This window comes from Eptatretus burgeri, chromosome 4, assembly GCF_056783735.1.
Source record: "Eptatretus burgeri isolate ZD-2024b chromosome 4, Ebu_testis_v1, whole genome shotgun sequence".
Taxonomy (NCBI): domain Eukaryota; kingdom Metazoa; phylum Chordata; class Myxini; order Myxiniformes; family Myxinidae; genus Eptatretus; species Eptatretus burgeri.
In genome coordinates, this window is record NC_140964.1 from 34376937 (window position 1) to 34404782 (window position 27846).

General features: G+C 44.0%; 1 protein-coding gene across 5 annotated transcripts in view; it reads left to right on the forward strand.

Annotated features, from left to right (window-relative positions):
- The window catches only part of CCDC61 (coiled-coil domain containing 61), a 73434-nt gene extending 48923 nt beyond the window's left edge, over window positions 1–24511 (forward strand). For 3 of the 5 annotated variants that reach the window (XM_085877399.1, XM_085877398.1, XM_085877400.1), the window contains exons 3-13: window positions 3063–3220; window positions 3677–3781; window positions 3890–4121; window positions 4399–4481; window positions 9290–9954; window positions 10075–10150; window positions 10381–10511; window positions 10749–10833; window positions 21749–21806; window positions 21978–22053; window positions 24168–24511. In XM_085877399.1, the coding sequence (XP_085733525.1) occupies window positions 3063–3220; window positions 3677–3781; window positions 3890–4121; window positions 4399–4481; window positions 9290–9954; window positions 10075–10150; window positions 10381–10511; window positions 10749–10833; window positions 21749–21806; window positions 21978–22053; window positions 24168–24253 (1755 nt within the window). In that variant the 3' untranslated portion in view covers window positions 24254–24511. Of the gene's footprint in view, window positions 1–3062; window positions 3221–3676; window positions 3782–3889; window positions 4122–4398; window positions 4482–9289; window positions 9955–10074; window positions 10151–10380; window positions 10512–10748; window positions 10849–21748; window positions 21807–21977; window positions 22054–24167 lie in introns of those variants that run through there. The other 2 variants (XR_015057262.1, XR_015057263.1) reach the window with 2 other exon arrangements.
- Window positions 24512–27846: the final 3335 nt, after the last annotated feature.

The window sequence follows — 27846 nt, forward strand, 5'->3', positions numbered from 1 at the left end:
CTTTGTCTGTTTGTGTGCAGGATATCTCAAAAAGGGGGGACGGATTTCAACGAAACTTGGTTGACATGTTGGGTGTGTGACAAGGAAGAATTGATTCGATTTTGGTGAAGATCTGAATCAGGATCCGGATCTGATAATTTTTTAAGTGATCTTCACCATTGAGAGAAAGGGGTAAACCGATCCATAACAGGATACCTCAAAAAATTGTGGTTGGATTCAGAGGAAACTTGGTGAACAGGTTGGATGTTTGGCAAGGACAAATTGATTCAATTTTGGTGAAAATCTGGATCCGGATACAATATAATTATTTAATTTTTATAGTGATTCTTCACCATTGAGAGGGCCAAAAACGATATGTAGCAGGATATTTACCTCTGCCACCGAACGTGAAGGAGGTTATGTTTTCACCCCTTTCTGTGTCTGTGTATAGGATATCTCCAAAAGTTGTGGATAGATCTGGATGAAGTTTTGTGGACAGGTTGGGTGTGTGACAAAGACGAAATTATTAGATTTTTGTGAAGATCCGAATCCGGATCTGACTTCGAGAATTGTTTAAGGCTAAGCGCATGTAACTGGTTACCACCCCTATTTTAGGGCATACCCTGACTTGAGTGGCATTTTTGAAAGTCACAAAGACTACTACTGGTCATGAAATTTGGTTCATTGCACAGACAGTGTTCCATAAGTCCTTAAAATATATAGGTTCATGGGTCTATGATGTATATTACTGAATCTACAGGATTTTTATTGAATATACATGCCCAGTATTGGCCTTTTTTCTTATTTCACCTTAAAATATGACATATATTAGACCATGCAAAAATACAACATATAAAACATTCTATATGAAATTTCTCATCGGAATCAAAGGGTTGTCACCCACCATCTGAGAAAATCAGCATTTGTGTCGGTCAGTGGTGGATTCACATGATATATGCACATTCTGGCATATTTTTATTTTTTTTTTCTTGTTTTATTGCCCTTTTAGAGCCTGGGACTATGAGATCTCCTAACAAAATGACTAGTTTATCAATAACTCTAATTTACATTCTTAAATTATTCAACTTATTACCAATAATTAAACAATGTAAAAAAAAATTGAGCTGATCCGGGTGGATACTTTTAACAGCGGCTTGACCGAACTTTCCAACCCAAATGTCCGACTGCACGTCAAGTTTTTTTATTTTTTTTTTTATTTTTTTATTTTTTTATTTTTAAATGCTTTTATTCTTTGGTGCATCAGATTATTTTCACTAAAATTTATTTACAAATGGGGCACAGTGATATAGATATAAGAGTATAAAAAAATATTGAAAACATGCATGGCTTTGGTTTAGAGTAATTTTGCATTTTTGTCCGACTGCACGTCACACTTTTTTTAATTTGATTTTAAAAATCCATTTTCTTTAAAAAATTTTAAAATATTTTTCCAGGTATTTCAAAAATATTTTATTAATTCAGAAGGCAGTTAAAACAGTTTTGGAGAATTTAGAGAGCTTTTTATTACTCCCAGAATTGATTGAATTGAAAATTTACGTCCAAGAATTTGTTCGATAAATCTTCTCTCTTTTAGTGCTTTTCAGCATCTGACAGTCATTGAATAGAGCAGTAATAAAATAATAGGTATGTATTATTTCTTAATAATCCCAGAAATTGGTATTTTGATTATTAGATTAGTTGCTAGAATAAGTTGCATACTATGACCTTCATTTATTTTGCCAAAAAAGAAAAATGAGGTAATTTCATTGAAAACTCGCAAAACCATCAGAATAGGTACCCCTTCTTCAAAGTATCATATTTCGATATATATATATATATATATATATGTGTATATATATATATATGTATATATATATATATATATATATGTATATATATATATATATATATATATATATATATATATATGTAATTAAGCTATTCGGTTTTTTGTTCTGAACTCAGTTAGACTTACACTTTCAGGAAAATGTAGTGAGAAGGCAATGGGACAATCTTCATTTTTTGACATTTTTGAAACAGAGTGGTAACCACTTACATGCGCTTAGCCTTAAGTGATTCTTCACCATTGAGAGGTTGGGTGAAACCGATATATAGCACGATATCTCTAAAAGTTGTAGACAGATTCAGATGAAACTTGGTGGACACGTTGGGTGTGTGACAAGGAAGAACTGATTCAATTTTGGTGAAGATCCGGATTTGTTAATTGTTTTTCGTGATTCTTCACCATTGAGAGATCGGGCTAAAAGTGATACATAGCAAGATATCTCAAAATTTGTGGACAGATTCAGACGAAACTTGGTGGACAAGTTGGGTATGTCACAAGGACAAATCACTTCGATTTTGGTGAAGATCTGGATCTGGGTCTGGGTGCTATAAATTTTTAAGTGATTCTTCACCATTGAGAGATTGGACCAAAAATGATATATAGCAAGATATCTCAAAAGGTTGTGGACGGGTTATGACAAAAATTGGTGGATGAGTTTGGTATACGAGTAGATGTTGGTGAAGGAATGGAGATCCGGCCTATCAGCGTGATTCAAAACGCAAATATTTAGCACAGCAGTGTTCTTCTGGGTGCTGTTGTTTTTGTATCCTGGAGTTGGTGTCATTTTTTTTGATTTTAGATTTTGATATTTCTTAGATATTTACAGTAAGGTCTTTTGATCTGAGCTCTGCCAAAATATTATCTTCTTCCTATATCAGATGAAAGCGTAACCCAAATCAAATTACATGAGGTTGCATGCTTGCCTGATTACAGGCTAAGTTACACTCGGCTGTGGGCATGTGGCAAATGTTTGTGGAAAATGTGGAGTTGTGGTTGAAGATCAGCTTGCCAAAAAACATCCTCATTTTATGCCTTGACATAAATCTAATCTCATGCTAACAGACAGACGACTCCAAACCATGATTGCAAGTTTATGATGAGTGATTGGATGATCAGAATCGTTCAAAAGTCATGTTTGTAGCTGCATATTTTGACAGTAAATAACCCAGGCCTGTGTTAGACAATGCAGAACAACCAAGATCTTACCCACATTGTATTTTGTTTTTTCCTCCTGCAGACAAGTGATTCTGTCAGCCTAGACCTCCTGACATATGCAGACCTTGAAGTGCTGCATCGCTCTAAGCTGGGTGCATCAGCATGGCCTCCAGCATTCAAATCGTCTTCTTTGCACTCCAAAAGATACCTCATCCTCATCTATTCCGTTGAGTTTGACAGGTGTTAACTCCTTCCTATCCCTATTTCTTTTTGTCCTCCTGAATTTTCTTTCAATTAACCAATTTTCCCTTACAATTGGTACCTTATGCTAAATAGTGTTTTGTGTTCTCTCATTTTTTTTTTTTCTCTCTCTGTTATCTTTCCACTGTTATTGAAAAGCAATAAAAGATTAGGAGCAAAAAAAGAAAAAGAAAAGTATTCTGTTTGAATATAACAAGCTTCAGAGAGTTCTGGGAAGTTTGGATAACATTTTTTTTTGTTGTTCTCAAAGTATATTGCCTTTGGTCACACTGATAACCTAGATACTGATCATCAAATCAATATGGAAGACATTACAGGGAAGAAATTTTATCTGCACCTCTGATGAGCCAAAACGATTTAAAAAAATAAAAACGTGTCTGCTGCAGGTTCAGACTCTTCGACAACCAATGACTGTTTCCTTTTCTTTCCAAATAGGATCCACTACCCACTGGGTCTGGTGTATGGAGGTGGTCCTGATCCAGCGACCCTTCTGGCCCTCGTTAGGGAACTACACAAGGAGAACGCAGGCCTGCGCAGACAGTAAAGCTCCAGCCATTGTCTCAGTCATTATTGTGCTGGCATGAATGTTTAACTGAGCATATTAGATTCTCAGCTGTAAATAAATGGGTTTTTTTTCCCTCTCCGTAGATGTGAGGAACTGCAGCAGGACAAGGTGCTTGATATGGAGAATGGTGTTGATGATAATGAGGGTGTTAATTTTGGACAGCAAGGCCGAAAAGCTCGAAAGAAGAACCAACAAGAAGACGGTGCTCTGCGACAACTACTGCATGACATGCACGAGGAGCTGGAAAAAGAGCGAGAAAAAAGCCAAAAGGCAGGAGGAAAGTGCTTCCAGGAGCAGAGGCACCTCATGGCTGAGGCAAGCGAGTATATGAGACATCAGAGCTTTAAAGGGAGTTGTGGTTATAAGCTGAAACGGTTATCAAGGATCAGTTTGCAGCTCAACCACTGAGGAATCCTTGGTAAATAAAGCATATAATGATCAGAAGATTGCAGAATGGAGGAATAAAATGTGTTCTTGTACAGGTACCTGAGGGATATGAGATTCCAAATGTAATCAAATAACAGCAGGAGTAAAGCTCACATTTCCTTGCTGAAGGCAATGTTCTCTGTTCCTCTACTCTTCGTGTGCACAGCTTGCGGAAGTGAAGGCGTCTGAGAGGCAGCTCCAAGCGCGTGTGAAGAGTTTAATGAATGAGTTGGCAATCCTCCGACGAGGGTAAGTGATACGTAATAAGATGTTGAGCTATCACCAATGGGATTTGGATAAATGTTTCTGTCACTGTGTTAGGTTAGCTTCCAAGAGTTGAGGTAGTAAGTAGGTACCAAGCATCTTTTATTATTCTTGGTGACACTCGGAAGGAAAGTGCAAATGGGCAACCTGATGCAAAATATTTTGGGTTCAAAAGTATACCCCTTTGAACACCAACCTTCTTATCAATAATTTCATTAAGAACTTTTTTTTTTTTTTTTTTTTTTTTTTTTTTTTTGTATACCTTGGTCGAGGCTCGTATGAGAGCTAACACACAACTCACAGCAAGAGGCATGAGACAAGAGGGGCGGGAGTGGAAGGGACAAAACATTGGGGAACAGACACAGGTGAACTGTGGAAGGGAGAGGGATGGGGATGGGACGGGGAACATGGCGAGGGGAAGATGGACATTAAAGGGACTTTCAGGAAGGAAAGCAGGAGAATTGAAGGAAGTGGGCTTGGGTGGATTATCGGGGTAGAAAAGATCGAGGATTTGGATGGGGGAAGATAAGAGGTGGTGGTGAACAGCTGTTTTGAAAGCCTGAAGGGAAGAATGGGAAAGAATAGAGTGAGGAAGTTTATTCCAAAGGCGGGAAAAAGAGGAATGAAAGAGTGAAGATGAGCAGTGATTCGTGATTTTGGTAGTTTTACCAGAAGGGGTTGTTGGCGGACCTTGAGCGCCCTGTGGAAATGTGGTTGGGACAAATCGCAGAGAGAGCAGGGGGGCAAGGCTGGAGAGGAGTCGGTAGAAGACAGAAAGACCACCGACCAACCTGCGGTGATTGAGTGAGAGGCCCAAAGACTCAGCTTCATTGCGGGAGATGCCAATGATCTTAAAAGCCCTGGTTTCGACAGCGTGAAGTCGAGAAAGGTGGGAGGCAGGAGCACCAGCCCAGAGGGGAGAGCAGTACTCCATCAGGCTACGGACAAAAGCTTTGTAAGTGGTCAGGAGCTCAAGAGGGCCGAGGAAGGACTTTGCACGACGGAGGATTCCCAGTCGGCAACTGGCTTTTGAGGCAAGGTTGGAAATGTGACTTTCCCAGGAAAGGTCATGGCAGATAGTGAGACCCAGAAGCTTGAAAGAAAAGACTTCTTCCAGAGGATTGTTGAGAAAGTGGATGGTGGGGTTTTGTAAACGGTCCTTTCGAAGAGACATAGTGAGAGTGTGAGATTTGTCTGGATTGAAAGACATGTTCCACGTGTTGGACCAGTTTGTGATTTTATCCAGATCTGCAGTGAGCGAAGAAGCTGCTGCTTGCCGGTCTGAGGGATGACAGATGGTACGGCAGAGGGTTGAGTCATCGGCAAAGAGAAATAGAGGATTTTCCAGAGAGTCCGAGAGATCATTGATGAAAACCAGAAAAGAACAGGGCCCAGAACGCTACCTTGAGGAACTCCAGCCTGCACAGGAAGAGGGGATGAAAGAACTCCATTTAGGGCCACACGTTGACTGCGACAGGAGAGGAAGTCTGCGAGCCATGAGTGGAGATGGCCTTGAATACCATGGGCAGAGAGTTTGGTGAGTAGGGCAGGGTGCCAGACTGTGTCAAAAGCACGTGATATGTCCAGGGATACGGCTCGGATTTCCTGTCTGGCATTGAGGACCTCCATCCATTGATGGGAGAGCAGTAGCAGCATATCTAGGGTAGAGTGACCTGGTCTGAAACCAAATTGATGATTGGAAATCAAGCCATTGGAGAAGAGGAAGGATTTCATGTCTGAAGCGATGATGGATTCCATAACCTTGCTGATGATTGGGAGAAGGCTGATTGGTCTGTAGTTACAGGGATCTGTTTTTGCACCTTTTTATGCAGGGCAGTGATGTTAGCAGATTTCCAAGCAGATGGCAGATGACCTTGGGAAAATGAGAGGGTGAATAGAACAGAGAGAGGGTGAGCAAGAGCAGAAGAGCAGGCTTTGAGGACACGTGGGCTGATGCCGTCTGGACCGGTTGCAGAATCTGACTCGAGGTTTGAAAGCAAGCTCTCCACCTTGTCAGGAGAAAAGGATACAGAGTCCAGGGACAGTTGGGTGCGACTGGGTAAAGTGGGTAGAGATAGTGATGGGTTTGGGACACAAGATTTAGCTGCAAACACCGAGTTTAGACATTCAGCTTTAACCTGGTGTTGGCTTAACGGTTAAGTTGGCTTGTTTAAGATCTTAGGGTCTTGAGTTGGAGCCCCTCTCGTGCCGTTACATCACACCAGGTGGATTGACTCAGACTGTCTTCCTTCCAAGGTCAGAAAAATGAGTACCAGTTTACTGGAAATGGGGGGCACTGCATCAGTGGCACAGTCGCGTTCCCAGCAATGATGCATCCAGCAGCCACAAGCTGCATACAAAATGAATTAATAATTTGCAACATCATGGTTAGTTAGAAATAAACTGTGATGGTAGTTCTTGGTTGACTTTAACTTTTTATTCTCGAAAATCAAAAAGTACAGGAAATTAAACTTATTTCTCAAGGTATACCCTTACTACATGTACAAACCTGTCCCACTGATGTGGTGGTGCCTTGCTGCCATCTGCATGTAACGCTTTGGGATGGAGATGCAGCTATTTCAAGACATGTGCTTTGACGTCTACATCATCCGTAAACTTGATGCAGCCCAGACGTTTGGTCCAAAGAGGTGACAAGTCCAGACTATATGGGGGGATCACTTAGAACTTCCCAACCCATCTCTATTCGATTAGTCACATTTATTGTGTGAGGTTTGAGTGCTATCGTGTAATAAAGATGCCCATGGACAGCTTTCCTGGTTCTCTACATATCGCTCTTCTTGCTTCATTGTGTATCAAATCACAGTCACGCTGTGCATTGATGCTTTTCCCACGTTAAATAAATTTTCCATAAATTAAACTATTAAGGTCCCAAAACATTATTGCCATGAGCTTTCCACCTAGCTTTGTGCTCGTCTCATCATATGTTGCACTCTTCTTCAAGAAATGATCTCCCTCCCTCAGATAATGTTCCAGGAGCTCAACCACCGAGGAATCAAATAAGTGATGTTGTATCGGTGCCAGAGGGATATCCTTCATGCATGGAAAGCTCTGTCTGATACAATGGCCACACAAGTTGACTTTTGATTAAACATGATGTCCTTTGATATCCACCTTGCACAAAGGTTTTAGAATTTCAAATGAGAATGAATGTTTCCACACTTCCAACACTGATATCCAATTATTCTGCAATTTCACACATATAGTAATCCAGTGCTTCTCCAAAATTAGCTGTTCAACACGTTTAATGTTTGCTTCATTGACAGCAGTTTTGTTGCATGTGAGAATGCTCGATATCACTCATGAATTCAAGTTTTTTTTGTTTTTTTTTGTTTTTGTTTTTTTTCACTCGTTGCACCATTTTAGCACAACTACATCATAAAGGACACGTACTCATGCTGTATCAAATTGTACAGACTCCCTTGAACCTCAGCCAGTTTGAGGTTCTCCTTCACATTGATGCACCTCTATTCTGCAACACATGTGACTATGTTGGCTGCCATCTTGGTTTTATCCAGAATGCTTTGACCAGCATCGGTCTCGTACTGTATAACTGTACTCGGCATAGATGATATGATTGCGCAGAATTTCTGAAATGAACTATTATTTTTTTACATCTATAGGGTAGCTTGAAAGTCCCTTTACCCGTCTCCAGTAAAGCATTTGTTTGTTAAACTCTTTTAGTATACGATATATATTTCAATATATTCGGATGAATGTGCCATCTATCGAAGCTCACGGGCATGTAATGTGGTGTTCTGTGCGAAGGAAAATCCACATTTCACATTGGAATTGGAGCATCATCCTCCACATGACATTGGCAGCAATGACCTCAAGGCATTTATTTGGTCCCTGTCTTTTTGATGGACCGGTTAACAGCATAGCTTACAAGCGTATGTTAAGCAACTGTCTGGTACCACAACCTTTCACCACGGGAATAGCTGAAAATGTCTGGTATCAGCAAGACTGACGCACCCGCGCATTTTGCATTGCATGTTCGGGACCATCTCAATGAAATTTTCCCTCAACGATGGATTGGATGCAGATCACCAACATCACCAGCTCTTCTACCGTGGCCATCACATAGTCCAGATCGAACAACTCTTTGCAGGGCTCCATGAAGGAGAAAGTGTCAACAACCCCAGTATAGGACGATTGAAGAATTGCGCGCTGCAGTCGTGGCCTTTTTCACACAGGTGACTCCACAAATGCTACCAAAGATGTCTAAGAGGACTTGGGGACAAATTCACTGGTGCAAGCAGAATGATGAAATTCATACAGATACGAGTGATTAATTATTGTAGGTACTGCACACTAAAACCTGTATATTAAGAGTTTAAGAACAAATGCTTTACTGGTGAGGGGTAAAGTAACTTTCAGGCCACCTTGTACAATAAAAAGTCAATGTTAACATTGAACCACCCTCGAAAATGCAAAAGGCAATGCTACCACTGGCAACACAATTATCAGCCATATTTGTGTTTGCATCTGCTTTATTGATAAGGCCAAGTTGCTTCTTGTCAACAGCTCCTAAATTGACTGAAATTTGGCACTTTCTTTTGAGATAAAGGGAATGAATAAAGAATAATTGAATGCAATATGAAACTTTTTTTTTTTTTTCAAGAAAGTTGATCTTTAATGTTAGATTTAAAATGTAAAATTAACCTTTCACCTCTCCAGTGTTTATTTGCATGAATATAAGGAAACCTTTGTCACTGCTTTTCCTAAATAGCAACTTTAACCATGTGTTTGCTCCTGAACTCTTCTGTCCACAGTCATGTGTCCCCAGCCCACCCAACACTCACTGCCCGCCGTGCTCCAGTCAACATCATGGGCTGCTCTGTAAGATTGTCAGGAAGAACTGATTTAAACAGACGGCTGAGGTCACGATCCAGCTCCCATGAACGAATGTCACCTCATCTTTCATCTATGGACCGCCTCCCCCCGAGGTCTGTGTCCAGGGAGCGAGTCCTCGACAGGTCTGGGTCCAGGGAGCGAGTCCTCGACAGGTCTGGGTCCAGGGAGCGAGTCCTCGACAGGTCTGGGTCCAGGGAGCGAGTCCTCGACAGGTCTGGGTCCAGGGAGCGAGTCCTCGACAGGTCTGGGTCCAGGGAGCGAGTCCTCGACAGGTCTGGGTCCAGGGAGCGAGTCCTCGACAGGTCTGGGTCCAGGGAGCGAGTCCTCGACAGGTCTGGGTCCAGGGAGCGAGTCCTCGACAGGTCTGGGTCCAGGGAACGAGTCCTCGACAGGTCTGGGTCAAATGAGCGAGTCCTTGACAGATCTGGGTCCAGGGAGCGAGTCCCCAATAGGTCTGGGTCCAGGGAGCGAGTCCTCAACAGGAATGGCTCAAGAGAGCGAAGCTTCACCAAACGGTCACGTGAGAGTCGGCCATCTTTTCGTGCCCAGCCATACAGCAGGACACCTTCTCCCTCTCCCAATGGTACACTTGCTTTTATGGCTTACCTGAATCAAGCATGCCATACTGTCCTTTAAAATCTGCCAATCAAGCAAGACTTGTCACATGTTAACTCGCAGTTCATGTATGTTGCCTTTTCCACAGGCATCCTTGGCCGGTTTGACCCCACAAGCTATGTGCGAAGAAAGGAGGAGAAACGCAAGCAGATGGAATCCAAGAGGTGATTTGAACTGGATGCTCAGAGGTGCTATTCTCTTACAGGATGCAGTGGAGATTATTTGGTGTTGATGTGTAATATGCAGCTGTATTTTCAAACCCAATAGATGCATGAGGCATTTTCGTAATAATGATAATGTATTACCATTACTGTTTCTAACTGATAAGTGTGTATTGAATAGTTGGTAATCAACAGTTGAATGGAATTGCTGTAACTTCATTTACGACTGGCAGGAGCCGACAGAAAAATAGACAGCCAGTGGGATTGTCTGGCAGTATGGAAAAGGCAAGGAATAATCGACCTGGAGTACCCCACAATCGACCTGGAATATCTGGCACCAGGATTCGTCGGCGCAGTCATTCAGGTGGGCACTCACCACACTGACTTAGACTCCTCTTTTTCTTTAGTGTAGTGTTGGCCTGCTTGTTCAGCAGTCATTCTTATGGGCCTTTTCTGAACTTGTATGATGAGCAGAAAAGTTGATGTACTCAGTGTGATCAACATAGTTAAAGCCTTTTGATCTTCTTCCTGTAGATCAGTCTTGATTACATTTCCCCCATGAGCCTTACATTGGTTCATCTCCTGACATTTTGTACAACAGGTGGCAGCACTGGAAGTCGAACTACACCACTTGGTTCGGGAAAGGAAAATGTGTCCGCAGGCGATGGAGAACCTGTCTATACCCAGTGAGCAGTTGTAAGGTGGTTTCTAAGGGGGAATTATCATTTAAAGGATTTATTTTATCCAATGACATTAACTGTGAAGGATCTTTAACTTTAAATAATGCAAAAGAGAAATGACGAGAACATAAATGTAATGTCGATCTATAATAATAAGTGTCAGTGTGTCTCCTCCATAACTCCAAAACCATGTAACCCCAAAATTTGCATGTATAGGGAGGGAACTTCAAGGGAGTGCATGAATGAAAACTGGGTGTTTGGGTAAATTTAAACACCCCTTTTTAAGGGGTGCTCGTCACAAAAAAAAACAAAATTCGCCTTACGAAGATGGCGGCGTGAAATCTTGTTCAGCTCGCTGGGGTCTTAAGCTGCCATTTTCTTCGGCTTGCTCAACAATGCCTTGATTTGGAACAGGCCGTAACGGTTTCTTAACGATAAAGTGCTCAATTTATTTTCCCCCACTTTCCTCACTCGTATCATTGAATGCCTGATTGTCATACCTACAAATCGCTGTATACATCGCTTTTGTAAGTGCTATAGTTTTCACGTTAGGAGCTTGGAGAAATTTTATGTGTTTTATGATGCGATTTTCCACGATGACCTCTCACGGCCAAATTAAAGTATAGAATCAAAATACAGTTTCGGCTTTGAGGATCAGATCTGGTGGACCACATAAGTGTCGAAATCTGGAGTGAAATCTGAAAATGTTAAATTCGCGATGTTTTTGTTTTTGCGGGTGTATCCCATTACCATTCAGCTTGCTATCGCATGCCAAGTCAGCCGTTGCTTATCAACCCTGACGTTGGAGTTCTTGCTTGAGTGCTTGAGCCATTTGGTGAGCGCTCTGCAAGCTTCAATCTCGACAAGTTTCCATGGCGATTACTGTGGATCGGTTCTCCGTGGGGACATCCTTGGAGCTTGGAAGGCAAAGTAAATTAGAGGATTTGAATGATTAAAGCAATGGCACAAGTGAAGTACGGGTTCAAGAGAGAATTGAAAAATGTTTTCAGTGGCTACAAAGCAATGAATCCCCACACCACGACAGGAAGGCCGAGAGGAACGCACACTCACTCTCAGCTGTCTAGCCTGGGTTCAAATCGTTTCACCTTTTTATGCAATTTTCTTTCACTTAGGATGTTGTTTCATTTCATCAGGAGCTTGGAGCGATGCTATCTTCTATGTAAAAGCAAATGAGACGTTGTTTGTTTGTGACGCTAATCCTCTGAGCTGGCAGAGTTAATCACCACAAAACTTTATACGATCACATTTTTACCACGGTACAGTGGATACATCTTACAAGGGGCTTTAAACGGTCATTTTCTCACAATTCATAACCTAAAACACATGTGCCACCACCTGTCGTGGGGTGGGAGGAGAGGGGAGGAGTGGAGTAGGAGGATGGAAGGAGTGGGGTGTGGTAGGAGGGGGTGTGGGAGTCAGGAGGGATGGGAAGGGGTCCGGTGTGGGTTCAGAGGGAGGGGAGATGGGGGTCCGGAGGGAGGGTAAGGGTGGGGTGGGAGTCCACTTTTCTTTTTTGTTTTTTTCACTTGAGGTATGCTGAATTGAAACAAACAAAAGGATTAAATGAATTGTAATATACCGACAGCAACGCAGCATATCACAACAACAGTATAATTAACTATGAACACTTGATTAAATGCAACATTGAGAATATATTTAATCATGCCAACAATAGATCCTGCACTACAGCAGATTTGCTCTCTTTATAAATCTCATGTAGTTCAATGTTTTTATTCTCTTTGTTCATATTATTACTCCATTCGTATTATTGTTGTAAACAATATGCATCATTCCAGCCAAGGCAAGTCATAACCTTCTTTCACAAATGCCTCTAAAAAGCTCATTTAATAAAAACTGAGTGCAAAAAGAAACAGAATAAACTAGAACCGAACTCAGGAGCACATACCTCCCTCTGCCAAGCTGAACAGTTTACATTTCGTATCCCACTGATAGGCTGAATCTAAATCCTTAACTAAAATCTTAATTTGCTTGTTCTTGTCACCTACCCAACTCATTCACCAAGTTTTGTCATAACCCATTCATAACTTTTTTTGGACCCATCTTGGAATGGTGATGAATCACTGAAAAAAAAAAAATTTAATTCTCTGATCCGGATCTTCACCAAAATCGAATCAGTTTGTCCTTGTCACACACCCAACCTGTCCACCAAGTTTCATCCATATCCATCCATAACGTTTTGAGATATCCTGTTCACAGACAGACAAAGAAAGAAACAAGCCGGTAGGCGGAGATGGGTTGCCGAGCATGGAAACTATAAGATATAGAGCAAAATGGATGTCATATAGCGGATAGGGAATCACCTTAAGATTATGCATATCAAATCTCATCCAGTTCCATCTATTGATAACTACTCGGTTATCATTTATCAAACTATTATCATACTAACAGCTTGGCCCATGATTATATCCATTTGAATGAAAAGTACCGAAAATGCGGTTTGAAATCGGAAATCCCCAAAGTTTGAGGGGTGCTGTGGATGAATAAAGATCTAAATCGAAAATCCGGCTCAATCGTTTGTGCACAATGTATTCCAGACGATTAGTGTGAATTTTCATGACCATCCGACCATAACCTTAGGAGGAGTAGTATTTGGCACGAAGGCACCTCCAGCTCTCGCATATTATCGATTATTGCAGTAATTGAACTTTGACCCTGACCTAAGCAAAATCGGTCAATATGTCCTGAGGTAAAGTTGTAGTACTCATTGAGTACCATGAACCTGCAAAGTTTCATTCGTATCGATGCACTCACCTGGTCGCGAGGGGGCCTTCAATTTTCGCCAATTTTCATGCATACCCTAATTGTAGGGGGCGCTGCGGGTAAAGTATTCCATATATCACAAAAACCGGAATATATTTGATAGAGCATCACCTGTAGATCATTCGTGCCAAGTTTCATAACCCTACGTGGGATAATGGCTTTCGGAATTGATTTCGCGTGAACGGTACCGATTTTGAAGGTTTTTCGGTTGTTGCTAGGGAACCAAAGCATCCCGAGCAACCATCACGATTTCCAAAGCACGAGCTCATAAGATGTCCCTACCACCCGAGTTTGGTCAAAATCCGCCCACTTTTACTACGAATTATGCTGATGACAAACGAACACACATCCAAACAAACAGACAGAATTACTGACAATAAGTGTCACCTATTTCGGCGACCCAACAAACAAGAGTGAATGCATAACCTTTGTCCACATTTAGTGACAGAGGTAATAAAAGCAGAGATGAGACTTGTTTTGCTCTGCCTGTTTTTTTTTTTAATCTGTACTCAGTTTTATGTACAATATAATATGGTACTCTTATTTTCTTTAGTTAGTCGAACATTGTCAACTCAGTCCTGGAATTTGCTGAGCATTTTGAGCAGTGAATGCGTGCTGCTCTTTCACAGAAATTATTTACAAATTCAAAGATTCCTTTTCACCTTGTCTTTCACATTTAAACCTATTCAACACAATTAAGCCCTCAACTAAAATATGATTTTTTTTTTTAAGCTAGAACTGTGAACAGTGCTGTCGCCTTCTAAGCATTCTGAATTTGCCATCCACCTGGATTCCCATTCATACGTTTGCTGGGAAAATGTATCCCAAATCCATCGTCAGCAAGGGAAAATCCGTTAAGTATTGTGACGTCCACGGGACTTGAACAGTCCCGCCAACGTAGAATGAGCCGAAACGATGGAGGCGGTTTATTTATTTATAACCCAAACATGGCGGTTCTAATCGCTCTACCGCAAACGGGACGAGGAAGGTGGCACGAGTCACTTTTCACTGAGTTGATGATGTTTATTTGTTTTTATTATTACCAGAAATAACAAGACTCGGCAAGAAGAGGGATCCGGGGAGATTCGACGGGATGGTGTGGGATCGGGCGTGGGGAAAAACACAGACAATTCCAATGAATATACAGTTCTCAATCCCTCTAAGGCGCCAAGCACACACACACACACACACGCACACGCACACGCACACGCACACAAAACGTAGCTATTTCTGGTGGTCAGGCTGGACCGTGGTGTGGACGCAACTGTCCCTGGATCGGCGTCGGACGAGCTGGCCTTGCTCTCGTCAGGGGGGCAGGAGAAACCGTGGTGCTGTCGACCTCCTGGTCTTGGCCCAAGTCCGCTCACAGTCGCCAGGGAACCAGTTCTGGCGCCAAGTTGCGAGCAGGAGAGGGAGGCAGGTCCGCCCGCCGTTCGACCCCGTACTCCGAGTCAGCAGAGCCAACCAAGGTGAGGCACGAGGCTCAGCAAGGCTCCAAGACACGATCAAGAACACGATCGAATCAGCACAACAACAAGGATGCTCCCCGCGCAACAGCCTCCCCACCAAAAAAAAACACGATCTTTTGGTTGTAATCTTCTTCCTCTTCCTTTTCGACCCCGAACAGAACCTTTTTTGTCCTCCTGTCCTCGTCACTTCCAATCGAGCCGTTTATTGGCCCACCGCCGTCGCCTTCTGCCAATCGTGACCACGGGGCGGAGCCATCCGCTGCACTGTCCTGTGACGTCACGGCCAGTCTCCAGAGAATACCAAAAGGGGTTTACGCAGACACACTTACCCTATCCCGTGTCCCTATCTAACTACATGACAATTATCATTTCCCCCGTTGAAGAAATGAACATTTACTAGACAACTTATCACCACTGAATTGCTACTTATTACATCGAGATCCTGGTAAACTCGAACAGCATGGCATACCTAATTAAACATCATAATTACCCTTTGAATGCATACCCCCCCCCCTCAAATGTAACACTGCCCCCTCCTCTGGTACCGCAGCTCCTGCAAGGTATATCACAGGCGCTACCGTACCAGCCTTAACACTTACTGACTCACACCTAATTAACCTAACGAAATAAAGTAGGAGGGGCAATGGGCAGCGAGTCGCAGCTAACTTACCTATCCTGCTTAATGTACTACCCCATTATGGCCTTATCCTCGCCTAAACAATCATTCGTTTTTTTTATTTTTTTTATTTTATCACATGAGAGCACTGAGCGAAGTTGCACTCCATCTTCTGGGTCATCGCTCTTGCCCAACACTCTCCAGTGATCTGGGGAGGGGAAACAATAGGTTCCACAAAAACACAACACTTATACTTTACATTCCTACTCTAAGCCTTAACGACACTATTCACAGGATATTTACACTTGACCGCCTCCCCCAGTGGATGCTAATAGACCCAGCGTTACCTGGGGGGCCAATTTTCAAATTTGCTTGCCCCAAAATTATGCGGACATCATGCCCTTCCTGCACATGTCAAGTTGTGCGGGATCGAGTGGGACTCATACATCTTCACAACACTCACACCATGGTCATCATCACATTTCTAGGTCATGCTCCTCATTTTAATCATGCAGGCTGAATCCCGTCGTGGCCGTGGGGTGGGTTACCACACGATGATGGGGGCATCTCAGGTGCAACCATGCCCACAGGTAAGCTTTAGTCCAACCCGGACGTTTCTCCGCCCCGCTCCCTTTGATTCCCTCCCCCCTGGTAGCCATCAGCTCTAATCCCTTACAACACTCTGGAAGGGGTCTCACTGGCTCCTCTGGCCTTCCTGGGTCGCCAAGGTCCTACCCGCCTTGGTCGCCCAACCAGACCCTCTCCCGGTTGCCTCCAGACACTGTCACCATTAGCCACCAGGTGGTGAATCTCCTTGAAGGGGGTCGCAATTCACGCTCACCGTGAGCTTCAGCAATCCCTGTGGACAAGCACATCATCCCCACCCACAAAACCCACATGACTCCCCCACCCCATCGGCCTTACATGTGACACCTGCATTTCTAACACTTCACCGACCATGACCTTCCCTGTTACCACACCATGCCCAATAAAAAAACAATGTGTGCACCATACATTTCACTTCTTCACTTAAAACAACTCACACAGCACTAAAACAACAGGACTTCTCACCCGATCCACGCACCAGCTATTGGACAGCCACTCGTGCCCGCTTTGTTTCCAATTACCCACTGTCCCGATTGTCACTCTAAAACCCAGCAGAACTTACAAACCCATGCCAATTTTCCCACAATTCATTTTTTTCCACCAAAGGAGGGCACTTCGCCACAATCTCACCAGCCGTGCATGGCCCTTTATGCTCAGCCCGATCTAGTCTCCCGGACCCCCGACAGTGATCTCCGGACCCGACCTATGAAAGGGCATCTCGGATAGACCTGGCGGTTCAGCAGGAGGATTCACCCTCTCCGAGTCTAAAAGTCTATTGGAGAGTCCCTCCATCGCCGGGTACCGGAAATATCGTTGCATGTGTCCTCTTCGCCCGCACCGGAAACAACTCCCCATAAAAGGCCCCCGTGAGTATCGGTGAAATGTCTCTTCCGGTTCCGGACCCCCTCGGCCATAATCGAATTGGCTGGGCTGGACCCCGCCGCTTTGGCACACCAACTACCGAATTACCCCTTATCAAACTTAACAGTTTCTGGCAGATTTCCTGTAACATTTGGGTAATGCCAATTTCTCCCAGCCCCTCTCCTTGATCCTGAATCTCCGCCTGTCGGATCTACACCGATGGCCTCTCTGGAACCCGACCCGGCCGACTCCACGAGGCCAGCCTGGCCGCGCATCGGCCGCTCGGTGAACGGTGGGTGGATCCTGTAACTCCACTAGCGCTCGGACCTCAGGGTCAGGAAGAGCAGCTAAAAATTTCTCTAGTGCCAGTCTGTCCCATGCCTCCACTGTAAGGTCCCGATACGCGATCCTGACTGATTGGTAAATGTCCTGTGCCAGCTCCTGCACTGTCTCACCCGGCTTTAATCTGCAGTGCTGGAGCTGGGCCCGCACCAGATCACAGTTTGCCGCGAACCCAAACCGACGGCTCAACGCCTCGCAAATGTGGGAGCTGGTCAACATCCCTCCGCGATCACGTTTAACACATCTGCGGCTGGTCCCCGCAACGTTGCCACCAAATTCCCTGTACGTTCCCGCTCATTCCACCCGTTTAGTCGGGAAATGCACTCAAATTGCGTCAGAAAAGCTTCAACGCTCCCTGACCCGTCAAAATTTACCAGGGGGATCACTTTTACGGTGGCCCGCTTCTCAGTTTCTCCCTTGTCCGAATCCAGCCCAGGGATCAAACACCCTTGTGGCTGCGTATCCAATTTCGGAGCCCACTGTGGCCAAAGATGTTTTGTGGTGAGGGTCTCATGGGTCAATTTTGCCTCCTGTTCCAAACGTTGAATGGACCGATTCACCTCTTCCCGCAGGATCTTCTGGGCCCACACAACCTCCTCCAAGGCTCCGTCGCGAGTTTGTAGCTGCTCCTCAACCAACCCGGACACTCTACTTACAAAAGATGGCTCTACCAGGCCTTTATCCAAGACTTCATCTTGGCTCATAATTTTATCTTGTTCGTCCAAACGAGCCTCCAATCCTTTTACCTCCTCCACAAAATTCATCCCTTGCTTCCTCAGCTCTCTCCACTCTTCAACTTGCAGCTGCATACGAGCATCCACACAGGCACGATGACGTTCCAGGCTTTCATCCACTTTATCAACCCGAATGTTCGTTGCATCAATTTTATCTACCAATTTTTTCCGTATATTTTCCCCCTCCAATGTAATTTCTACCTTTGTTTCTTCCAATCTATCCTCGAATTTACTTTGTATTTCCCCCAATTTAACATCCACACACTCCTGCATCTCAGTTTTCATTTTCTCCATCTTTTCCCCCAATTCATCCCTCATTAAATCAATCCGTGCACCCAACTGTACCCCCATTACCCCCAATTGATCTGTCATTTCTGCCCTCTGTGTCACGAATTGATTTTCCATTTGTGCCGTCATTTCTGCCATTTGTGCCCCCTGTGCCGTCATTTTTGCCCCCTGTGCTGTAATTGCACTCATTAAACGTTCCAACATTGTCCAGATCGTCATCGTGCCGGTTTCCGGCGCTGCCGGCTCCGTTACGGGCGATGAAGCACGGTCCACACTCGGAATGGGGGAGGTTCCAACCCTACCCCCGTCTCTCCCTTCTTCCCCCGACTCGCTGCCAGACACGTGGCCTTCCTCCTCAAACATCTGCACATCCGCCATGGTGCAGAAGTCCCGTTTGCCACCAATTAATTTAAATTTGAAAAATCCTGCCAAAATTTTCCCGCGCTCGCGCGCTTTTCTGTAGTAATTTTATATTCCAATTCGTGGCGAGATTTTAATCTTGTTATATTCTCCCGATACCAAATATAATTTAGAGGGGTTCGAACATCCAACACCCTGACACCAATGTGACGTCCACGGGACTTGAACAGTCCCGCCAACGTAGAATGAGCCGAAACGATGGAGGCGGTTTATTTATTTATAACCCAAACATGGCGGTTCTAATCGCTCTACCGCAAACGGGACGAGGAACGTGGCACGAGTCACTTTTCACTGAGTTGATGATGTTTATTTGTTTTTATTATTACCAGAAATAACAAGACTCGGCAAGAAGAGGGATCCGGGGCGATTCGACGGGATGGTGTGGGATCGGGCGTGGGGAAAAACACAGACAATTCCAATGAATATACAGTTCTCAATCCCTCTAAGGCGCCAAGCACACACACACACACACACACACACACACACACACAAAACGTAGCTATTTCTGGTGGTCAGGCTGGACCGTGGTGTGGACGCAACTGTCCCTGGATCGGCGTCGGACGAGCTGGCCTTGCTCTCGTCAGGGGGGCAGGAGAAACCGTGGTGCTGTCGACCTCCTGGTCTTGGCCCAAGTCCGCTCACAGCCGCCAGGGAACCAGTTCTGGCGCCAAGTTGCGAACAGGAGAGGGAGGCAGGTCCGCCCGCCGTTCGACCCCGTACTCCGAGTCAGCAGAACCCCAGAGCCAACCAAGGTGAGGCACGAGGCTCAGCAAGGCTCCAAGACACGATCAAGAACACGATCGAATCAGCACAACAACAAGGATGCTCCCCGCGCAACAGCCTCCACACCAAAAAAAACACGATCTTTTGGTTGTAATCTTCTTCCTCTTCCTTTTCGACCCCGAACAGAACCTTTTTATCCTCCTGTCCTCGTCACTTCCAATCGAGCCGTTTATTGGCCCACCGCCGTCGCCTTCTGCCAATCGTGATCACGGGGCGGAGCCATCCGCTGCACTGTCCTGTGAGTCACGGCCAGTCTCCAGAGAATACCAAAAGGGGTTTATGCAGACACACTTACCCTATCCCATGTCCTTATCTAATTACGTGACAATTATCATTTCCCCCCTTGAAGAAATGAACATTTACTAGACAACTTATCACCACTGAATTGCTACTTATTACATCGAGATCCTGGTAAACTCGAACAGCATGGCATACCTAATTAAACATCCTAATTACCCTTTGAATGCATTCCCCCCCCCCCCCCTCAAACGTAAGAGTATGTTACCTGCTGTAGCCCACTCAGAATCAGCAGGCCAAACTATAAAGAGTAAGCTACTTCTTTCGTCAAATTTCAGTTTTGTGATTACATAACATACTCGACCAATGGCAAACTTCCTGATTTTTATGTTTTTGTTTTTTTTTTAGCAGAACCTTCTAATTCCCACTTCAATTCCGCCTCCGGTGATTAACCTCTCTTCCAGATTTCATGGCGATCAACTTCAAGTAGTTCTCGAGAAGAAGATTGTTTTATGTTTGGGACAAAATCCAAGATGACCACCAATACAGGAAAAAAAATAAAGAAAACAATCTGTTCGGATCAAGTTCCAAGGATGTGCTATAAACATGTGCAGATTGGCATAGCCAACTGTAACATGTTTTTTTAAAAGTCGTTTCACAAAAATCTGCGGAACTAGAATAATAATCCTAACAAGAACAATAGGCTTGGAAGGAGTAATCATAATAATAATAATAATCATAAAGAGAAACTTCGTTTTCTGAATGCATCTCAATAATAAAGGTTTGTTGAAAATTTGATGACAAAAGTTCAAATGCATGCTACCTCTTTTATATTATACATACTGGAAGCATCAGCTCCCTAAGGGAGTGGTCCGGTGGTTGGGCGGTGGCCTGGACGGGGGTGAGGGGGGAGGTTATGTTACTATCCTTATTCAAAATACCTTTCCAAAATACGTCTTGCTGCATTATTCAAAACGCATCACTGGATTGAAAATGTGGGGGCAGGAATACTGTACTATAAAATGTAGGGACTTGCAATACCCTCTCCCACCTGGTGTGGCGCTACACGATACACATTTACATACAGAACTTGTGTCTCTCTCCCCCAAAAGACCCCCCCCCCTCACTCCAAGACCACCAGCAAAGACTTGAAAAAAAATGCACCGATTGGGGTCATGTTGATCGATCCTATGTAGCAAGTCTGGATGTAGTCGGCCCAGAAGTGTAGGAGGAGTAGCGCGACAAAAACAAACATGCATGCACGCACGCATGAATCGTGATTATACAAACACACACTAACGGAAGTGGATACTTTGAGACCTGGTAGGTCTCCATTTCATCTCCTGAAACCCATGCTCGTTTGGAGATAGCAACCAACAGCAACTTTCACGCACGCATACACATCGACACACATACAGATCGACACACATACAGAGCTGTACACTTTGAAACCTGGGAGGGCTCCATTCTACCTTTTGAAACCCACACATGGAGATAATAACCAAGGACACACACTCAGAAGCGATTGCAAAACCGCATCTCCCACTGCCTGGGTGGACAGACGAATAATGATGTTGATCCTAACAACAACAATAGGCTTCCCACCTGCTGGCTTGGAAGCCTAATAAGGGAAATTGTATCAAGAAACCAATTTGTTGGTAACCAGACGTCATTTCTCTTTTGTACATTTCATTGAACAAAATCTATTTCGACCATGTTATGAGTTCTTTCATGTCATTTAATTCCACTGTTCTGTCATTCAGTCGTCAGGGAAAAAAGGAGATGAGAAACAACGCTGGAATTTGGCAACGTCCCACCAAGGTACATTTAATTTATAATATTAAATGGTTCTCTTCATAAAACAATCCAAATGTCGCTATCAGTGATGTTTGTGCATTTTTTTATTTTTTTTTTTAAAGATTATCAAGTTAAACTTGTCTGCATATTTTCTCCTCTACCCTGATTTCTCCTGTACATGCAATTGTCTCCAAGGGTCATGGCAAAGCTTGCATAACGAACAGACTTTCCAGCTCAAGCAGACCAAATGTTGAGAGTCAACGTATGACAGGTGGGTGTTTATTTTGTTTTTTAATATACAAGATCGAGGCTTATGGAAGAGTGAGGTGACTGAGGGTGAGAAAGGCAATGGTTAGTGGGGCAATGGGGCCAAAGTTGGAATAAACAGCAATGAAAATAACAAACAGGAAAAGTCGAGAGAGGCAAGGGGTGGAAACGTAACAACATTCGAGTAAGAAAGTTTGGGTCAGGTTAGGTTAAGTATCGTTGATGGGAGTAGAAAATATTGTGGGTAGGAATGGGGGCTGATGTGATATGATGATAAACCACCTGCTTGACACCCTGGAGGGAAGAATCCGAGTGAACAACTTCAGGAAGCGTGGCTCCCACAGACGGGAGAAAAGAGGAACAAAAGAGTAGAGGTGGATGGAAAGCCTGGAATATTGGGAGTGTAACCAGGAGGGAGGTACCATATTTTCACGTAAATAACCCACAGGCGAGATGTGGAACTGATTTAAATACCCTACAGGCTGTTGAATTTTATGTCATTCTCCGAAATCCAGCAAAAGCAGCTCAGTCGGCAAGTGTGGGTCTGTCACAGTCCATATCGTCATCACTCTCGTCTTCTTCTCCAGAAATCAGCACACTATTTCGTCGACTTTAAGTTTGAATTCGGTCATGAAACTAACGGTTTTTTCTTACTTGTACTGACAGCAGGAATTTGTTCAGTTCCCAAGCATCTCGCTAGCGCTTGCCAAGCCAGCCGTTGCTCATCACCGGTTTCAAATGGAGTGCTTGCTTGAGTGCTTAAGCGACTTGGGGAGCGCTCTACATGAAACTTAGTAACTGAACACACCCCTGGCATTGTATTGTAGGAACTTTTCATAGTATGAACGATTTTGTGGAATGATATAAAATTCACCAGCCTGCAGGGTATTTATACATTTCTAATGGATGAGCAGTGTGGTTTCCAGTCGCATTGGTACCGGAAATCACACTTTTTTTTAACGCGTTGGTGCAGTAAACTTTAATTATTACAGCAACCCTTCCTCAAGATCTTCATTTTAATGTCAATTGGTTATTTACTGCGGTTGTATTTGAAAAGAGCCTTTTGTTGGCCCTTGTCAACAAAGCTGTGTCTGCTGCCCGAACTATGGCGATCACGTTTCTCCCAGTTATGTGGACAGGAAAGCTGGCTTGTTTGCTAAGCAAAAATATAATACTCAAGTGCAGGCTATATTTGTCTGAGATTTTTGTAGAGTGCTTTTTTCCCCCATGTGTGGGGTATACCAGGGGGTGGGTTATTTGCATGAAAATACAGTAATGGACATCCACATCCACATGGAAGAGCTGGAGAAGGTCAGAGGACTGAGAGAGCGAGACAGGAGGAGAAGCATTTGAAACACAGATGGGTTACGTACCTATTTGCTATGTGAGAAAGAACGGACCTTGCTCTTCAGTCTGATTGTGGGAAATTCAAGTAATTTGAAAGCTTTAGATTCCACTGATTCCAGGAGAGAGAGAGAGAGAGAGAGAGAGAGAGAGAGAGAGAGAGAGAGAGAGAGAGAGAGAGAGAGAGAGAGAGAGAGAGAGAGAGAGAGAGAGAGAGAGAGAGAGAGAGAGAGAGAGAGAGAGAGAGAGTACTGGGGCTCAACCCTTGGGGGAGAGTAGTGAATAGCTATTCCCTCCATTCACAGGTGAGAGATGTGGGTGGGTCTTTCTTTATTTATATATTGACTGCTTTTGAATTTTGCACGTGGTACATGATTGGGAACCTCATTGGTATGCATTGCTGTCTATGCTATCGCTGATGATTCACCAATAAGTGATGAAACTGGTCCAGTAGCTGAGGGGGTGTGTAGCATTAGGACTCTCATGCGTGTACTGTGTGTGGATGTCTTTTTTGATGTTGAGAAACTCTGGGAATGTTTTGAACCAACGTAGCACTTACCTTGTGTAAGCCTTCTTGAGTTGCTTTATGCAGCTTCTTTAGCCAGAGGAGTGATTCTTCAAAACCATTAGCCTTCCTCTGAGGAAAATATTTTTTTAACATCACTTGGCCCATGATGTTTGTCATGATTTTCATCCTATCTTTGCAAAAACGTTTTATTAATTTGGTGTTTGACTTGTTTTGTCAATGTGAAGTGGTTGTTTGTTTTTTGACAGAACCTGCTGCAGAGCTGTCTGAAATTGATGAGCGTCTCCAGGCCCTGCAGCAGTACATGCAGACTCTGGATGCTCATATTCATTAAGCACTATCTTTTCCAGCACAAGATCAAATGACCAATGTGAGAGGTATACATCATCCACACCCTTTCTTCTGTTCAAATACTGAGCCATTGGTACAGCAGCTTGTCTGTTTAGTCGTTAGATTATTTTTTTTGTACAATGTCCAAGCTCTTCCAATTGAAATGCTCCAAAGTAGGTTAATAGAGATTAGCATCTGTGCCTTGAGTGCAATAAAACTCCTTGTTCCAATGTAAAATAAAACTGGAAAGAACAATCAGAGATTGCAGACCCTCACCAAGACTTCTTTTGTGTGTTTTATTGTATGTACTTTATAGACATACTCTCATTCTAATTGTACATACATGAAAGAGTTATTCAGTTGAAAAAATATTATGTGTAATACTGGCTACCACAGCTGGCATTTGGGGCTGATGTTCACACATCTTGTGTGCACAGACAGACAAACAAATGGACACAAATGCAATACCCTCTCCTATGGTGAGGGTAAAAATACACATCTAGGCCAAGCCAATATACTGCTAGCCACATAAAGTAACAATGGCAAGGAAGGTTGTGTAGAAATGGATGGAAGGATGTGAGACCATCAGGCTCGTCTACCCCGAGTACCCAGAGCCCATGCAAATTTTCTGTGACCTGACCAGTGTCATGCTCTCGGCACCCACACTCCCCACTACTTGCTCCGGTTCATGCGGTCTGCGTGCTCTCCATCGCAGGTCTTCTCTACACCTCTTCGCTTGAAGTTGTGGGCTTTATACTCTGGACTTTACAAAGGTCATTACATATCCTTCTTGCACACACATAATCTCCGTCACTTATTTTCTGCTTAAGCTCTGTCCTGTGCTCTGCTTCTATCAGGCCGTGGATAAAGTGGAAGATACCCAGCCCTATTTATGCACATTCGTCTCGGGGCAAGACAGTCGTGCCAGGCAGCTGATGAAGGTGAATGCTAAAGTCAGTCTGCAGCTACGATTTATTGAATTGTTGTGGGCCGGGGGTTGGTGGTGAGGAACGACCGTTAGACAGAGCAATAGGGCCGTCTCTCACCGAACACCCGGAATTAAAAGGTTGTCACCCCGGATAACTCTGGAGTCGACGGGTCACTGAAAGGACCGTGGTCGCCAATATTTCGATGGCGTGAGGTGGGGTCCACTTGTCTATTCCAATTTACCTAAGTACTCACGCCGTCTCACTACCGGGGAAGCCACGCCCTCGGCCGACTCTGTCTGAACCGAGTCGCATGTACCGACTCGGGTCTGGCGTAACCGAGCAGAAGTTACCAGAGCCGCGCCGGTCCCAATGACAACTTACGGCACAAACGGCCTCACTATTTCTCAAGCCCGCACCGTGCTGGGTCAATGGTAAAAACGACAGGCAACGAACTGGTACATTTAACACGGGTTTATTTATAACAAGCATAACCCGCGCTCTGCGTGACATGTTGGAGTGGGTGTGTTTGAGAAAGGAACTGATGCAGAGTATCAGTAGTAATTTTACTTTAATGCAGTAAGTGGAATACGATTTCACTGTTTCAGAACCATTTTATTTACTTTTTTTTGAACCATGCACCTCATATGGTCTTTGAGATAATGTAAGCCGAATATCACGTTACTCGAGCGCAGAACAAAGTCGAAGATAGCGCGACATGAAACCACAAACTCGGAAATAATATATAAGATGGGGAGGGGGTGACAAAGAGCAGAGTTATCCGAATAAAAGAAATGCAATTTACAATAAACACAGGCACTTAACAGTCTCTACTGACAGGACGGGTGCTGCAGAGACACACACACACACGAAATGGGGCCGGTTGGCCTTTATTTGACCCTTCAGCTCGGGAGGGAAGGCGAGCTGAGGGTAAGAGTTCGGTCGGGCACCTTTCCGCCTTGTGCGGCCTGGTCGAGACGAACTGGTTCGGGGGGGGGGGGGACTCGAACCCATACCTTCATCGCCTCACCAAGCACCAGGGAACGACGCAATTTGAGATTAGCAGGGAGTAATTCAGCTGCTGTCTGCCCGTCAGTGGGATGGTATGAACGGGAAGTTTTGATTAATAAGAATCCCTTGAAGAGGAGACTTCTGCCCATGGAGATTGCTCGTGCTCTGCCTGGACTGTTTAATGGACAGTAGACGTGTTATAACATACTAGCCAGGGTCTACGTGGCGTTGATTTTTGGGACGTGTTGGATAATGAAAAGCTCTTGAGTTATTAGCCTCATGGTGGTTCCCTTTTGCCTGCGGGCTGGTGGCGGCACTGCCTGACCCCACATCCCAATATACACTTTTTAGTGGCCTCAACAGATGTAAAGACCAACGTGTTGTAGCTTTAAACCTTGTCCACATTCTGAATTACTGACACCAAAAATCTGAGGTCTTTAGGTGCTACAGTTCTGCCGTGAAAGAATAACGTACAAACGCACAAACTCTTGAAAATATGTAAAAAGATTACGTACAAACATAGTACTCAATCTATTGCCTTGTGACATAATCAATCAATTGTGATTCACCTTTCTGTGGGGAGTCCCTCCACTCGCCTCCCTGAGGTGAGGAGCATATGAATATCGTTGTCCTAAGGTGGTGCCACATTTCGAAGAAACCTGACATGTAATTGACTTAAAATAATTCCATGGATCCAATTGAGGCTCACCTAGTCATTCTTTGCACACATGCACATTCCTACTATGTCGAAAAGGAGTGAGCTGGAGCTCTTCAATAAAAAAATATATCTTTGCACTGTCATTCTATTTACAAAGCAGGATTGCAGGGATGGCTTGGTAATAGTCCATAGCAATGCACAATAGTTCCACACCCATAGTCTGGTGTGGTCAGCACAACCAAGGCACCAGGGTTGTAAGTTTTGGAGACGACGTTAGGATAGAATGACTGCCAGACTGAACTGGAGGAGGTGGTTTCGTGGGGGTAAAGAGGTGGGGCAGGTCAGGACAAATGTACATTTCACCAACTTAGGCCTACAACGAGTGCCCCCCCCCACCCCTATGTCATATATTGACTTTATTTCAACAATTTTTGGCAATTATCCAAATTTTACATTGCCTTACACCTACCCCATTTACAGGTTCCTTTATGTACAATGACACAAGAGGGTTACTGGTCGATAGGGGTACTCGTTCTCCCTTTTTCTCCTTCCGAACAACCTTATGCAGCCAATATATTTTGCAGGATGGAATAAACAATATGTCCAGAACCACCCCTACATGGAAGAGATGGAACAGACTGTAGCTTCATCCCTGTGCACGAGAATCCTGACATGAATGCCATGAAACACGTCTGGGAACATGGATCGGGAGTTGTGGAAAAACCGACCTCTGCCAACTGATACTCAAGAGCTACAACAAAATCTACTCCACATTGGGCAAAACCTGGATCAGACTACCATATACCATGGACAATTTCATCCATTGGATGCCTTACAGGTTTTCAAGCCCTGGACTGAACGATGCCAATTACATTCTTTACCTACCAGAAAGTCAGGTGTTCATTTTACTCTTGCAGGGCAATGTATTATGCTCTTGTTAATTAATGAACAACGATGGCAACCCTAACAACAGAGGTTGATCAATAAAACCATGAACAAATG